General features: G+C 38.5%; 1 protein-coding gene across 1 annotated transcript; it reads left to right on the plus strand.

The window, feature by feature from the left end:
* The first annotated feature begins 1,182 nt into the window (after positions 1-1,182).
* LOC110115759 lies at positions 1,183-14,670 on the plus strand. The gene is made up of 5 exons (XM_020849119.2): positions 1,183-1,383; positions 1,446-1,517; positions 1,604-1,674; positions 1,847-2,040; positions 14,135-14,670. The coding sequence occupies exons 1-5, from the start codon at positions 1,331-1,333 to the stop codon at positions 14,294-14,296; spliced, it is 552 nt and encodes a 183-aa protein (XP_020704778.1). The 5' UTR covers positions 1,183-1,330; the 3' UTR covers positions 14,297-14,670.
* Positions 14,671-16,002: the final 1,332 nt, after the last annotated feature.

Genomic DNA, 16,002 nt, shown 5'->3' on the forward strand with positions numbered 1-16,002 from the left:
CTGCACCAGATTTGCCTCTGGACAATAAGTTGTGTCCGGTGTTCGCACATAATAATCTCTCCAAAATTTAACATGACAAGAAAATATGTTCAGAAAATTTCATGTTTGGGTCAACCCAAACACAAATTTGGGTTAGAGATTTTGACCCAATTATAAAATCGGGTCAGGTTCGGGTTAACCCAATCGAAAACCTGGTAATGACTAAGAATAACCCAATAAAAACACCTGCAACCTGCGTCGCATGCCTGAACGAGCAGAAACCGTGCATACTAGAGTGTCTCTTCACGTCTACTGCTGTGACGTTGCTGCTGCTTCGACGGTGCCATTGCATGGCCGTTGACGGTTACAATATTTTGTTGAATAAGCACAAGAACTAGCGGAAGTCACAGCCGCTTATGGGTCAGGTCAGGTTGACTCGAACTCGAAGTGGGTTGGGTTCGGGTCCAAAAAAATAAACCCGTTTTTAAAAACGGGTTGGGTTTGGGTTGACCCGAATAATTTCGGGTTAGTTCCGAGTTGGACCCAAACCCGACCCGTGACCCGATTTCTATATTGATTTTTTTCTATTATTTTTTTAAAACCTTATTAGTTTCAGCATCTAAATATATATTAGGTTAACTTAACAATTGAACGTGTTGTTACCCCGTTTAGCTAATTAACTTATCCTAACTTTCTTCTTTGAGTAAAAATATTTAAATAAATTTGGCTTAGTGAAGGCCCCTTAAACTTTTTAATAATTTACAGCCTAACATGACTTAATCTGAAATCCTTAATGTACATAAACAAAAGTGAGCATTAAGACATGCCATTAACTAAGGATTTACTTAAAAAAATATTTATAAAAATATCATAATTTAAAATAAAAACCATGAAATGACAAAAAGATCTCATGCGAAGATTATTTTGATTTTTATTGACAATCAGCATGCTTAAATGTATTAGGAGAGGTAATTATAAGATTGTGAGACATAAAGCATACGAAAAATGATAATCATAAAGATAATTCACATAAAATTCTAATAATTAATTTCAATTACGTGTTTGAATTTTTTTTTTTGGGAATTTGACTATCAAATTTAGGAAAACATCAACAGTTTAGATCACGTTTTTTTTTTTTTTTTTAAAGTACAAATTCCCCGACAATTTTGTAACATTTAATATTTGATTAGGACAAACCATTGGAAATATATTTAGAAGCTTATCAAAGCATTAATTGTCTTCCACCCTGGTAGTTGCTTGCCTTACCCTTCTCCGCTCTGATCTCGCAGTGTCGCCGGTTGCCCTGCCACCCCCTACTTGAGCAGCAACTCAAGCCCTAGCAGCCAGAAAGATGCAGTCTTCCTCGACTCTCCAAGCCGAATCGCCGGCGAAAGATAAGATAAAGTACCAAAGTTATTTTGAGTTTATTTGCAAGTATCATTTGTGTTAATTTGTTTATGCTTCAGAGGTGCGAGCTCCGATCTGGTTCCGGTTCCACCTGGAACTTCGAGTCTTCTTCTAGCCAATACTCCTATCTGGTATCTACATGACCTAGTTTATATTTCTTTCATTTCGACAATCTGCAGGTTTATTTTCTATTTATTAATGAATGTATCTGATGCAGGGCTAAATGGGTGCTTAGCTGCATACTCTACCTGACGATTCCATTATACAAGAGGGTACTAAGAATAGAAGGTATTAATCAGCGATCCCCCCGCTTTTAGCAGTTAAAGAATCAAATTTTTTGTAATTTTTTTCGGCCTTATCTGTGGAGAAAAACGTGATTCTCATACATTTGAATGTGCAGTTCATTTATGTGCTGTATATAGTAAGATTCTATTAATTTAGCGTTTGGACTCTGTTTTAGATGAGGTGGAAAAGGAAGTAATTGATGTGGTAGAGATCATTAAGAGGGTAGCCAAAGCAACTGAGAAGACATCTTCTGACCTGGCCGATGCACTTCCAGCGGGAAGCGACCTAAAGAAATTGGCTACCGAGGTGGAAGATGATGCTGAAGAGGTTCATATAGATGCAGAGAAAGTTGAAGCTTTCATTAACAAGGTCACCCTTACAAGCTTTACTTTCCATGGCTTAGTTTATTCATTCATTTGTATGTACTTTTCTTCTTTATATATATTTGAGAGGTGAGTGCATTTTAATCTTCTTCTTGCTTACTATTTAAGATTAGAACACTAGTTTTGGTTTAAATGGTTCGGTTAACTACGTTAATCTTCTTCTTGCATTCATCTTATCGAAGATGTCAAAGCACACTCATAATTTAGGCGATTTAGTGAAAGTGCTATAGTTAATGGGAAAAAAAAAAGAATCAGGAGCTCCTCGCACAAAAATATGTTAGGAGTGCAAAACATTTACTCGAAACAGTAGGACATTTGTAAGGTAGTCAAATTTTATCTTAAGAAAAATAATGATTTTGAGTATTGCCTTTGATAAGGATTTGCTAAAGCTCAAACACAAACCTTTGATTCAATTTTTCCTTACATGAAAGTAGAGACTAAATTTCTATTTGCACTACTTTATGAATCATTTTCAATTTAGTAGAATACTAAGAGATACTTATAAATATGAAAGATAACATTGAAATCTAAGTGTTATATGGATTCCTTGTCAAACAAAGTTGCATGAATTGCTTGCCCAATTTAAGAGGGTGTTGGATATTGGTCCAAAAATTATGTAGCTTTTCTTCTGTACTTTCTTTAGGTTCTTGAATGGCTTGTATTGTCATTGGTGTTGCTTTTTGTTGCCTATAAATAAAGGCTATAGGCTGTAAATCTGTAATAGCATAGATGGTCAAGCAATAAAAAAAATTTCAGATTTATGTTCCCTCCCTTTCCCTTTCTCTCTTTCTCCTCCCTCTCATCCAAGAAGTTGAAGAAAGCTTCCTTCCTCCCCGAGAAAACTCAACAGAGGGTTATACTCATTATATTTAAAATAATGAATAATATACTAGACAATAATTGAGTAATATGTTCAATTAGATTTGTTCTAATAAGAAATTTATTATATTCCCAAACTATGAATATTCACATTTATACTAATTAATTAGATATGTTTCTAGCTATAATGTAAATGCAATAATTAGTTCAATAATAAATGCCTGTTTTAATGTATATTATATTTATATCTTCTTTCAAATTGATTATAGTCTTTTAAGAAGCATCAATTTTCTAATAAGGAACAAATGCCTTTTTCACGTCATTAGCTTTATAGATATGTCCGCAATTTGAATGTTGGTAGAGATCTAAAGAAGAGAAATAACTTTGGTGTTGAGAATCTTTCAAATGGAGTGATAATCAACTTCATTATGTTTTTTTCGCTCATGATAAACTAAATTGGTATCAATTCGGATGGCATCGATATTATTTGCTTGTAGAGGAATGGGATTGTTATAAGGAATGCCAAATTCAAATAAAAGTCCAGAAAGCTAGATAATCTTTGGACATGCTATAGACATCGCTTGATATTTAGACATGCGGGGTTACTTTTTACTTTTTTGGTAGATCAAAGAATCTCCGAGAAACATAGAGGGGATGCCAAATTAAAAGAACAATCCACAGCTCGATCTCCCAATAAAATATCAAATTATTTGACGAATTGTAACGAGAAGTTAGTGATGAGGATTTTGCACAATTTGGCTTGTTTAATAACGAAGCAAGTATTTGACCTAGTAATTATCAAATAGTTTATGTAGCCTACCAATTGTCTAAATGTAAGTGGATCAGAAGGGAGAATCACCTTCCTCAACATAATATGCCGTGTTTACTTTTAAAAGAATGTCCACATAGGAAGTATTTTGTAGGTTAGCCAAAATAACCAGATCCTTCATATTTTTATGTTGATTTAAGAAAGTATTAAAGATATTAGTGTGATTTTCCAAACCTAAGGAAAGTAAGAGCACAAAGATTTTTTATATGAAACATGGCATGAAGATGTTTTTAGAAATGGCTAACTAAAGTCAAATCTGTCCCAATAATGATGATGCCATTAACATGAAGTAGAAGAAGAGTGGTACCACTAGAGATCTTACAGAAAAAATAATGATGAATCATCTTGGCTCTGCTTAAAAGAGTAATTAAGGTTGATCGAGATTTGTCAAGTCATGCACAAGGAGCCAATTTCAGTCCATAGAGGGAATGCTTTAGTTTGCATACTTACGTAGAGAACAGAGAGGAAAAGAAGCATATTGATTTCTTCATTGAGATTGCCATAAAGAAGGAATTTTTAACATTCATTGGTGAATTGAGGATTCTTGTAGAGTAGAAATTGAGATAATCATTCGAACTATGGTCATTTTTACTACAGGAGAAAATGTTTATGCATAATCAATCTCAAACTTTTGTTTGCTTCCAAGGACAATGTTAGACCGGTCCACTGGACCGGTCCAGGCGGGACCGATTCACGGGCGAAACCGCAAAACAGCGGAGAGAACTCCGCCTGTGCGGGATGCCGCGTGAGCCGCTCATCTTGCGGGACTGTTTTAGGAAGGTTTTTGAATGGATTTTAGGAGGGAATTTGAATGTTGGGACTGTTTAGGGAATTCCTTTTGTTTTGTATGCATTAAATAGTTGATTGTCCTAGGGTTTGATCATCTTGAATTTGGCTGAAATTTTTATACTAGTGCTGTTTTCCTGCTCTAAACAGCAGATTTCTGCTGTTTTTCCTGCTGTGGACAGCCATTTGGCTGCTGCTTGTTCGCCGATTGGGTTAGGTTTGCTTGCGAACTTAAGTATTTCCTATCAAATTGGTATCAGAGCATCGTTTTTGGGACCGTTGGCGGCTGAAATCCTGAAATTTCAGCGGGAGTTTCTGATATGAATCAATGTAGGAATTGCATTTGGAAAATAATATGAAAGTTATTCAAAGCGTTGTCAAAACAAATTTTGTTACCAATAAAATAAAGGATTAAATCATTCTAGATAATTGACTAGCTTAGGCGAAGATTTGCTTTGAGATAACCAAACAATTCATAACACTTCCCAAAATAAAAGATCTACTTAATTGCTCATAACAAAAATCCCACAATTAATAATGAAGAATTTCACCTTGAGTACCCTCTCTCTCGTTCACTCTTGGGCTTTAGCGGAGAAAAAAAAGAACCACACGAAGATGGAGAGCACCACTACGGAAAAGGAGACGAAAGACTTCGTTACCGGAGAGGTAGTCGTCGGAGGAGGTGGTGGTGGATGGCGTCCGATGATCGTCCATGTGTAGTCACGAAACTGTCGGTCGAAGATGCTCGCGAGAATCGGGACGACTCACTCCAAGTACTCTTCAATTGTGGCGTCGTCTTCAAATCCTACGTCAAAGCACGGAGATCGTAGGATATCAATGTTCCCGTCAGCGTGGAATACTAATCCCCACTCAAGCTCCGGATCCGCCATTCAGCATTGAGGAAGGGCGGGAAGAAGACAAGGGAAGGAGAGTTGAGCCGTGAGCTAGGGGAAGACCAAGAGAAAATTTGAATTTGAATTTCAGATTTTCTTTGGTTGGAGGGAGAGATTAATTGTAATAGAAATCCCCATAATTTTTATGTTAAAGAGGGGCGGTTATTAGGGGAGAATTAAGAGGGAATTAGTGGGTGCTTATGTGGCAAGTAGAGAGAGAAACACTAAGAGGGGTGGACGGCCATTCAAGGAGAAAAGAAAGGGAATTGTGATTAATTGGTGGGGCCAAGGAGTTTAAATCAAATATGATTTAAATTTCAGATTTAATTTAATTAGGGAATGTTTCCAAATGAGGGGTGAGAAGAAAGGGAATTGAATTTGAATTCAAAATAGATTGGGCCTCAATTAAATCCCTTTCCTATTTGTGGTGAAGTAAATTAGGAAAGAGTTAATGAGGGATTTCAGTTTTGAAATTTAAAATCCAACAGGAGGGCCGGCGGGATTTCTCACAGGGAGAAGGGGGCTGGGTTCCTGGACGGTGGGCTGGCCTGAGCCGGCGGCTAGCACAGCCGGCGGCAAGGGCTGGGAAGGGTGAATCGGCGGGCCTGAGAGGGGAGGTGGCTGGTTTTGCTGTAGGGGAAGGGGTGAATGGTCAAAGGTAAGGGGAAGGGGGCGGGTTTGAGGGGATGGTGGTGGGGGAGGAAGAAAGCAGTAAACACAAGTAAAACCAAGAGCTCGCCGGAGCGGGCTGTTGGGTAATTCGGGTGGAGCCTCTCCTAGGTCTCCTCTCTTTCTTGATGCAACTATGGATGCAATTCAATATTGCAACTAAGGTTTTAAGGGAGAGAACTGTGAAGTAAGCAAGTTTACTGTGCTGATCTTAATGTGAAGATGACTACTGCTTTAGTTTACATCGTAGGTCTTGAGGGAGATGCTATGGCCCAGGTGACATTATGATGTAGGTCTTTATACAATGACAACTACAATGCAGACTAAGTTATGGTGGAAATTATGATTCAAATAAGGTCTCAAGGGAGCAACTATGAGAAATGAGATTGTGGGGTAGGCCTTTAAACATGATGACTATGAGACGAGGTTGCGACATAGATCTTAATGAAGATGATTGGGACGTAAGCTATGTTAGAGCAATAATCTTAACAAAATGGTTACAGTGCAAGCAATATTACAACTTGGTTTGAAAGAGATGGTTGGGACATAGGGAATATTGTGGTGTGGCTTTTGAGGAAGACAACTGTGATGCAAGTAAAGTTGCAATGCAAGTATTAATATGGTGATGAATACTTGTAGGATTTTCCCAAGGATTCGGATTCCTTTAGGATTTCCTTAAATATCCAGGCTCCTTTAAACTTAGAAAATCATTACGCCTCAATGATACCTGCTTGAATATTTCTCTTAGGATTCGATTCTTTGAGCTTTGAAAACTCTACACCTTGTCCAATGAATTGAATAAGTAGCTATTTAGAGATTTAAGAAGGGTATTCCATATATTTATTTTGAATAATCTAGAGTATTCCTTGTAGTAGCAAAGAATGGTGTTGATTGTGCCCTCCTATGTACTAAATTTGACAAAGCGATATTACCTATGAGCCACACCTTGGCCTACCCATAGAGATTGAGGGTGACTTAGGCAGCTGGCAATGATCTGATGGTGTTCTGGATGCATATACATTATCTAAGTTGCCCAAGGGTGACTACAGGGGCAACAACTGGAAGGGTTGCCACCTCCTTCATGTGCATTTACCTACCATGTGTGAAGGAGAAGTTTTGGTTGGAACGAAGCCGGTCTAATTTAGGTTGAACTATATATGGTTCTGTTCGAGGTTTGTTTTGTGTGTCGATGAGTTTGGCTTGATGAGCTAGTCATTATGGTGGTATTTTTTGGTCATTTTGAGTTCACTTGGTCACTGATTTGATTTTCTTAGCAAATTTAAATTTTGGCCCACCTCCCTGAATTGTCTCAAGATTCATGTATTTATTTGGAAATTATACTTGTGAATTAGGTATTTTTACAATCCAGTAGTATTACGCGGGACCGATCCAGCTGGTCCACGCAGGACCGGCCTAGAGACGAAACGGCGGAAGTTTTCCGCCTGGGCGGAGGCCGCGCGAGCCGCTTGCCTTGCGGGAGCGTTTTAGGAAGAAATTTGGAGGAAGATTAGGAATGGATTTGAATGTAGGGATTCTTTAGGGATTTCCTTTTGATTTGTATGCATTAAATAGTTGATTGTCCTAGGGTTTGATCATCTTGAATTTGGCTGAAATTTGAGATATCATAGATTTAGGTTTTTCTTTGGGCTCTTGGCGTTGCCAGAGATTTGGGAGGATCGATCCTCCTCTCGAATTGAGGATCAATTGTATCTTGCTATTTTATTCATCGTCCAGTGGAATACAAGTCTTTTCTTGAGTTTTCTCTCAGATTTTCCACAGATTAGTGCTGTTTTCCTGCTGTAAACAGCAGATTTCTGCTGTTTTTCCTGCTGTGGACAGCCATTTGGCTGCTGCTTGTTCGACGATTGGGTTAGGTTTGCTTGCGAACTCAAGTACTACCTTAGGGTTACCTTTTCTTGAGTTTTCTCTCAGATTTTCCACAGATTAGTGCTGTTTTCCTGCTGTAAACAGCAGATTTCTGCTGTTTTTCCTGCTGTGGACAGCCATTTGGCTGCTGCTTGTTCGACGATTGGGTTAGGTTTGCTTGCGAACTCAAGTACTACCTTAGGGTTACTTGCGAACTCAAGTATTTCCTATCAGACAACCAATGGTGTTTGGTGGTATTTGATCGAAATTTGATTGAGCAAACCGACCACTTATATCTTATCCTTTTATTATTTAAAGGACTTTGAATAATTTCCTTTATATGAAATTTTTTTAGCCATATTCTCTTCCCACAATCATGTTTACTAGCCTTTGAATACTATGAAAGAATAGGAATTGAGGCCAAGATAGTGTGAAATTCATATCAATTTAGAGGATGAGATATTCTAAAAGATCGATTGTGACAACTGACAATTGATTGAATTTTAGTTAATAGGCATGCGTGGTAGATCAATTTGCACAAGCTTAGACAATGGATCTATTTGCACATGCTTTGGTGGTGGAATGATTTGCATAAGCTCGGATGGTGAGTTTAGCTTATGAGGTTATAAAGTTGGATGTTCTCTTTCATATACAAATCCTCATTTTGAACTTTCAAGACTTTAATTTTGTTCTTCAAAATTAGAAATAATGTAAATTTCTAGCAAAGTTTTAACATTTATAGAGTCAAAAATTGAAGTTCAAAGAATTTTAAAATTGTCTCAAGCCACAATCATGACATAATATCTTTTTGAGAAGTGTTATAGCCCATAAAAACATATTTAATATATTTAACTAAGTTTATGATGTTCATATGTTTGTAGATGAACAAAATAAAGAGAACCAAATGTTTGCAAATCATGATAATTGAAATGCTTCTGAAAGAGATGATGATAAGGGAGTCAAATAATAAAATACTAGAGGATAATTTATTAATTAGATGGGCTGCCGAGCTTTAATGCTTTAGTCTAGAATTTTGGTGAAACTGAAGATTCTAGTAATAAGGTTTTGAATAATATCTAAAAGGTGACGGTTTTTTATTCAACTAGACCATTTTGTTGAGATATATATGGACACATACACGATATCTGAGAAATAATTCCCTTATTTTGAAGAAAATTATAAAATTCAAGTAACTTATAATCACCCCCAAAGTTGAATCTCAATTATTTTAGGTGGGCCAAGATTAAGTTTCAACATAAGCAATAACTTTTTTTAGAGACAATGAATATTTTAGATTTCTGATAAAAAAAAATAAATCTAGGTATACTTGGTGTAATTATTGATGCATTTTATAAATATTTTTTTGATATAATATGAGTGATATCCCATACTTTACTATGAATCAAATCAAAATAATTTTTATCACTGCTACCATGTGTTAGGAAAGAAAGGCTCTTACTCTTTTCCCATTTGTCATGTTGAACAATCAAATGAAAGTTGAGAAGAAAATTAATCTTTCTTTCCCAGCAAACCAAAGTTTATTAAATGGATAAAATGATAGAGTTGGGATGAACTTATTATTTGTGCTAGGTATCATTATTTTGATTTGTTGTAGTACAAGATGATTGATGAAGAAATCTCAGAAATGGAAGTTGCAAGGAAAATAAATTTCAACTTTAAGCCCCTCATGAGTATTTTTCCCACCATTTAATCATCCACTATGCAACCATCATGGAATAATTGAACATTAAAGCTATTATTAATCAGTTTTTCTTTTGAAATAGGATTAATGGAGAGCTTAGCAGGTATGAGGACATCTTTCGACAAATAATTAATATCTCAAATAGCTTTAATGGATAATCAACAGCCATTAGTAATATGAATAGATAGTGGTATTCGATAAGGTCAAATATTATAAAGATATGTAGTGCCAGTCTTGTTAGGTTTTGATCTAGCTTTAGGCTAGTGTTATTCTGCAAGACATCACACCAATGTAAAATCTATATATAGAGGTTATATGTGATGTATTAGACGAGGAAAATTGACTAAAGCTTTAGAATAATTTCCTCCTAAAATATGTTCTCACACACTCGCTCGCTTCCCTCCCTCCCTCCCTCTCTCTCATGCAATAAGAACTCTTCTTCCTCTTTCAAGATTGTGCAACAAGTGGTATTAGAGCCTATTGGAGACGATCGTGAGGAAGGAGGAAGGTTGTAATCTAGTAAGGGAAGAATGGGGAGGAGGTCTGCATGGATAGGATCGGAAGTTGCGCGAGCAGGCATAGTACGTGCGGGGCGAGAGTGGGCCGGAGGAGGGTCACGGGGAAGTTGCAACACGTTGGGAACAGGCAGGGTTGGCTGCGAGATCGCGAGAGAGGTTTCAGGCATGCAACTGGAGGTGGATGCGCGGCTCAGGCACATGTGGGAGCTAGTCGCGTGCACATGAATGTTGCGCGGACTTGTGTGATTGGGCTAGGAGGACTAGATCGGGTGGATGCGCGGGGAGAAGCGAACGCACGTGAGGTGGAGGCGTGGAGCTTACACACAAGATGCAGTTCAGACATGCGCAGGGTGTAGGATCAGACCGTGTGCACGAGGTTGGGGGCTAGTTCACGTGCTTAGTGGTGCTTGGAAATAGACGTAGAGCGACCTTCTCACGCAAGAAGGAAGCCTGGTCGGGGCGGGCCGCCTTTCGGACATTAGGGTCGCGATCAGAAGCGGATCGACCGGTAGGAAGAACGGAATTGTTGCACGCGGAAGGAGAGCTAGGTGGAGGTGGAGGAAGGTTTGTCCAAGAAAGAAAGAAGGCGGTTTAGTACGTGCGTGGGTTCGAATCAAGCCAGGTAGGCGATGGACTTGGTAAACACACTGTTGCGCATGGGCATGGGAGCAGTCGTGCTGGCTGGTTGCAGGAGATGGATGCAGAAGCGCATAACGGGCGCTCGACTGCTATACGCACAGGCAATCGCATGTGATTGATGGAAATCTTTCTTTCTTGGTTGATCTTTTTGGACAGGTGTTTTCTTTGATTATAAAATCTAGACCAAGATAGAGATTGTAAGGTTTTTATCCAGCTTTAGGCTAGTGTTATTCTGTGAGACATCACACCAATGTAAAATATATATATAGAAGTTATATGTGATGTAATAGATGGATAAAGTTGAATAAAGCCTTAGAATATTTTCCTCCTAGAATCTGTTCTCACACACTCTCTCTTCCCTCCCTCTCTCTCTCTCATGCAACAAGAACTCTTCTTCCTCTTTCAAGATTGTGCAAAAAGTCTTATGATTGAAAACATCATAATCCATGAGCCAAGATGAAAAAGGTATTACATTTATATCTTGTAACCCTAAGGCTGATATACCTTTAATTAGCATATCTTGTAACCCCAAGGCTGATATAACTTTAATTATCATATGTTGAACCAACGCATGAGTAATCTCAAGTTCGCGTACAGATGTTAAACCAACAACTTGATCATTAATGGTTGTTTGTTTAAAATTCCTTCTCAAACGCAGCGAATATTCTACTACACAACTGGTATCAAAATGAAATTGTGATATTTTGTTATATTTTCTAGATAATTAAATTATTTGATAATTTTAGAGCTTGGTATATGACTTTCAGTTTGATTATATAGTGGTATCTTATTTATTTCACAAAACGTCCATCTCATGAACGAATTAAACCACGAATAAGAAAAAAGTATGTGGTTTGTAAAGATAACCAACATAATGGATTTCAATCTAGAAATCTCAGTACTGAAACTTTTGCCAACCACTAGGTGCCGCCAAATTCTATTAAAATCCGTCCGAATAGTCATCAATAGAAGCCTCAATACCAATTAACACTAAAACTTAATATAAGTATGAAAAATTAAATTATACGTTATTCTTAATACTTCCTTGCGGTAAATTTAGGTACATGACTAATTCCAAGAAACTTATTCATGAAGGTTGGCTTATTCTTCTTTTCTATGGTTACGTAATCAGAATTGTAGATAACTTAAATAGTTGTGAAGTTAATTTTCTTGAATGACACCATATCTTAGGAACACATGACTTTAATGGTCAATGACTTGGGGGGCAAAATGTGTTGTGTTTTTTTTCCCGTACAATGCCCTAGCGCCGGGTTCCCAAGTGCCCCAATGTTGAACGACATAGAGCAGAGCGCCACAACATTATAGATATGGCGCCGCAACGGATCAAGACAGAGGTTTGAACGCCGTAGTGCCCTAAACTGGCGTCGCAGCGCTACGATATAGACTTGATGGTTTTCTTTTTCGTTTTTCTAAAGGTTTGCGTCCATTGGGGTTATTTTACTTGACTTTCTCTTGTATTTTGTGTGTAGACATTGAAAACGGTGCATGTGAGAAGAGAAGCATGGAGGGAGTGAGAGAGAAGAGAGATATGTACTTATATCTCCCAATTTTCATTGTGGATTTCTTGGTGTGGTGAAGCTCCATGGTTTTTTTTTTTTTCCTATTTTGAGTTTTTCCATGTTAAATCCTAGTGTCTTTTATTTTTCCACTGCTTTTACTTCCTTGCTTATTTCGTCATTGTGGTGTTTACTCCTCATCTTCCCAACACAAACGAGTCGAGTCGAGCTCGAGTCATGCCTAACTCGAGCTCGACTTTCGATCCAAAATCCGAGCTCGAGCATGGCTCGTGGCAATGGATGCGGGCTTGTGAGCCAGCTCGTGAGGCGTAAGAAGAACGGCCGACACCACCGCTTCCGTGTCCAAGCTCGGTTCCAATGTCGCGAGCTTTCATATTGTTTTAAAAACAATTTTTTATTAAAAAAATTTTGAAAAAAGAAAATTTATTTTTAAAAAATTGTTTTAAAAAATAAGAAAAATATGTCCTAAATGAGAGAAATTCTTATGTGCGGACGCTGGACGCAGCTCTATGTTCGGAGGCGAATCAGGTGCGACCACGTCAACGATATCGAGCCGTGGTATTGAGCGGCACCGACCAGACCAGTTTCAGGCCGTGATACCGCTTAACTTTTTCTTATATTTTGTGTGTAGACATTAAAAACGGTGCATGTGAGAAGACGGAGAGAGTGAGAGAGAAGAGAGATCTGTACTTATTTCTCCCAATTTTCATAGTGGATTTCTTGGTGTGGTGGGGCTCTATGGTTTTATCCCTATTTTGGGGTTTTCCACATTAATTCCTGGTGTCCTTTACTTTTCAGCTGCTTTTACTTTCTTGTTTATTTTCTCATTGTGATGTTTACTCATCACCCCAACACAAAGGAGTCGAGTCGAGCTCGAGTCATGTCTAACTCGAGCTCAACCTGCGAGCCCAATAACGAGCTCTAACTCGAGTCGAGCTCGAGCATGGCTCATGTCAGTGGATGCGGGCTTGTGAGCCAGCTCGCGAGGCGTAAGAAGAACGTCCAACTCCACCGCTTCCGTGTCCAAGCTCGCTTCCAATGTCGCGTCCGCGACTGCTTCCAATTTCGCGCATGCGCTTCGCTTCAGCCTTCTGCAATTCCGCCTTTCAAGCCTGCCCCTGCGGTTCCAGCTTCTGCCTTCCTCCAGTTTGAGCTGGCTTGACTCATTAGCACCCCTATCAATGACTATATCCTCTTACATATCTTATGCTTGAAAATGCTCTTTTTAGTTTTTTTTGTTTTACCATGGACTTTCATTTTGGTTATTTTAATGGAAATGGCTTTGAAATAATAGAGTCAGCTTAATTTTGTTTCTTTTTGTCAAAGAGAATTTTATTTTTTTGAAATCAAATTTTGCTATACAAAAAACATGACATTGCACACCTTCTGCCTATCTTAACGCTGGGGAACTGAATGTTAGTGCAACGAGAATTATGAACTACAGGCGAATTTGTTTTTGTAAATTCATCGAACTTTGGTTAGATATCTACTATTAATATAAACTTTCTAAACTTCAGTAATCGTTAGTAGAAATACACGCAACTATAAAGTAAAAAATTCCTATAAAGGCTCATTTGTTTTTTTTTTATAATAAAAAGTATGGTAGAAACAATGATTTTATGCATGAAAATATCACTATTGAGGGAGTTTTGATAAGATTTATGGTGTTTGAAATCTTTATTGGCATCTATGTACGTCAAACTAAATAATGGATTCAATAAACTTCATTTTTTCAATATATGATTTGTTACTTCAATCAACCAAATGAGCCATAATGGTATTTGCTTCTTTTTATAAGAAGACTTTGCATCTTTAATATAGGTGGATGACGTTAAGGATGAGATTGAAGCTTGGATGGATCAAATAGATAAGGAATGGGAGCTGATCATGCCCGAAGAGGCTATTCAGATGCAAATGGGAAACAATCTAAGCGCAGATGCAACTAACAAAGAAGAAAAAAATGGAGCATGTTTGGCTTCCTGAATGGAGAAATTATTCTGTGCGGAGGCCGGACGCAGAACGCCATCGAAGACCAATCAGAATGCGTTATATCAGCGGTACTGAGCCGCAGTAACGAGCGGTACCGAGCGAAGGGGTGGCGCATTCTGGTTAGTCTCCGGATGACATTCGACCTGCGCACAGAATAGTTAATCTCCTGGAATGTAGCTTTGTAACTGTATATATTATTATGATTGTTATCGTGCTTATTGTAGGCAACGTGCTCATGCTTCTGTTTATCATAAACATTCATTGTTATTTAAATCAACTAAGGGCTTGGATGTATTATTTGTTGATTCTGATACATCATATGTTTCATGAAAGTGATCATGATGCAATCAAATTTGGGTCTTTGACCAGCTAAGCTTGTGTACTAATAAATCAGCTGAAGTTAGTAAAACTCCAGCTTTTGTCTACCGTAAGGCTTCGTTTGGAACAATTTTCATATAGTTTTAAAAATAATTTTTTATTTAAAAAAATTTTGAATAAAGAAAATTTGTATTAAAAAGTTATTTTAAAAAATGGTAAAAATATGTCCTAAATGAGATAAATTCTTATGTGCGGATGCTGGAAGTAACTCTATATTCGAAGGTGAATCAGGTGCGATCATGTCAATGATATCGAGCCATGTTATCAAGCGGCACCGACCAGTATGGGGCCGTGATACCGAGCAAAAGGATGATGTGTTGCATTATGATTGGTATCCGGACGGCATTTGACGTTTGCACAAAATAATTTTTACCCAAATGAAGCTTAAGTTTGATAATCTAGATCGCCACATGATTACTCATAGGCTATGTCACTGAGGTGATGCAAATAAGCACACATCTGGTACCATGGCACAAGCTACACTTGTGCATCAAATGTAGCTCAGTAGTTCTAGCTAGCCTTTCAAGAAAGAACACATGGGCATGTTGATTTTGAAGTTCTTACAAATTGGGGTTTGTTTAACCAAATTGTTTGAATCATCTTTTAATACACATTGCATCATATAACACAATCTGAATATGGTAAACAACAAATGTACATAATATATAGTGTAAGAGATCTAAGACTGTACGAGTACATTTAAGTTGTAAAAACTAGAACAACACTAAGTTCTAGTTATCTCACATGTGACAAAGTGTCCTATGAGATCTATTAGACTTGTCAATTTTGGGTCACGAGTCGAGTTCGAGTCGAAACTAAAACTGACCCGGCACTATTCGGCTTCGGGTCGGGTCGACCCGTTTTTTAAAACGATCGATTTTCTAGACCCGAACCGACCCAACCCGCGAATACAACAACGCCTGTAGCGGCGGGTCGGCAGGAACACTGGCCCGACGGCAACGAAAGCCGGCCAAAAGAAGTCGGCGACGCGAACTCGACGCCGTCGAAAGCAGCTCGAGGCGTGCGACGTGACACTCGAGCGGGATGTGAGCTCGGGACGTGTGCAGCGACGCTATCCTAGGGATGCGACTTGCGACGCGACACGCCGACGCGGCCGGGGCAGGCGGGCACAGGTCAGCTGGGGAAAGCGGGGCAGTCGTGGCAGGTGGGCTGGGTCGGTCAGAGCCTCATTACGTGTCATTTCGGGTCATTCCCGGGTTCCCGGGTCAACCTGAATCTGACCCAGTTTTGTAAACGGGTCGGTTTTCCGGACCCGAACCCAACCCGCTTCAGGTTTGGATCAACCCAAACCCAAAATTTTC

This window comes from Dendrobium catenatum, unplaced genomic scaffold (genome assembly GCF_001605985.2).
Source record: "Dendrobium catenatum unplaced genomic scaffold, ASM160598v2 fragScaff_scaffold_262, whole genome shotgun sequence".
In the NCBI taxonomy this organism is placed as follows: domain Eukaryota; kingdom Viridiplantae; phylum Streptophyta; class Magnoliopsida; order Asparagales; family Orchidaceae; genus Dendrobium; species Dendrobium catenatum.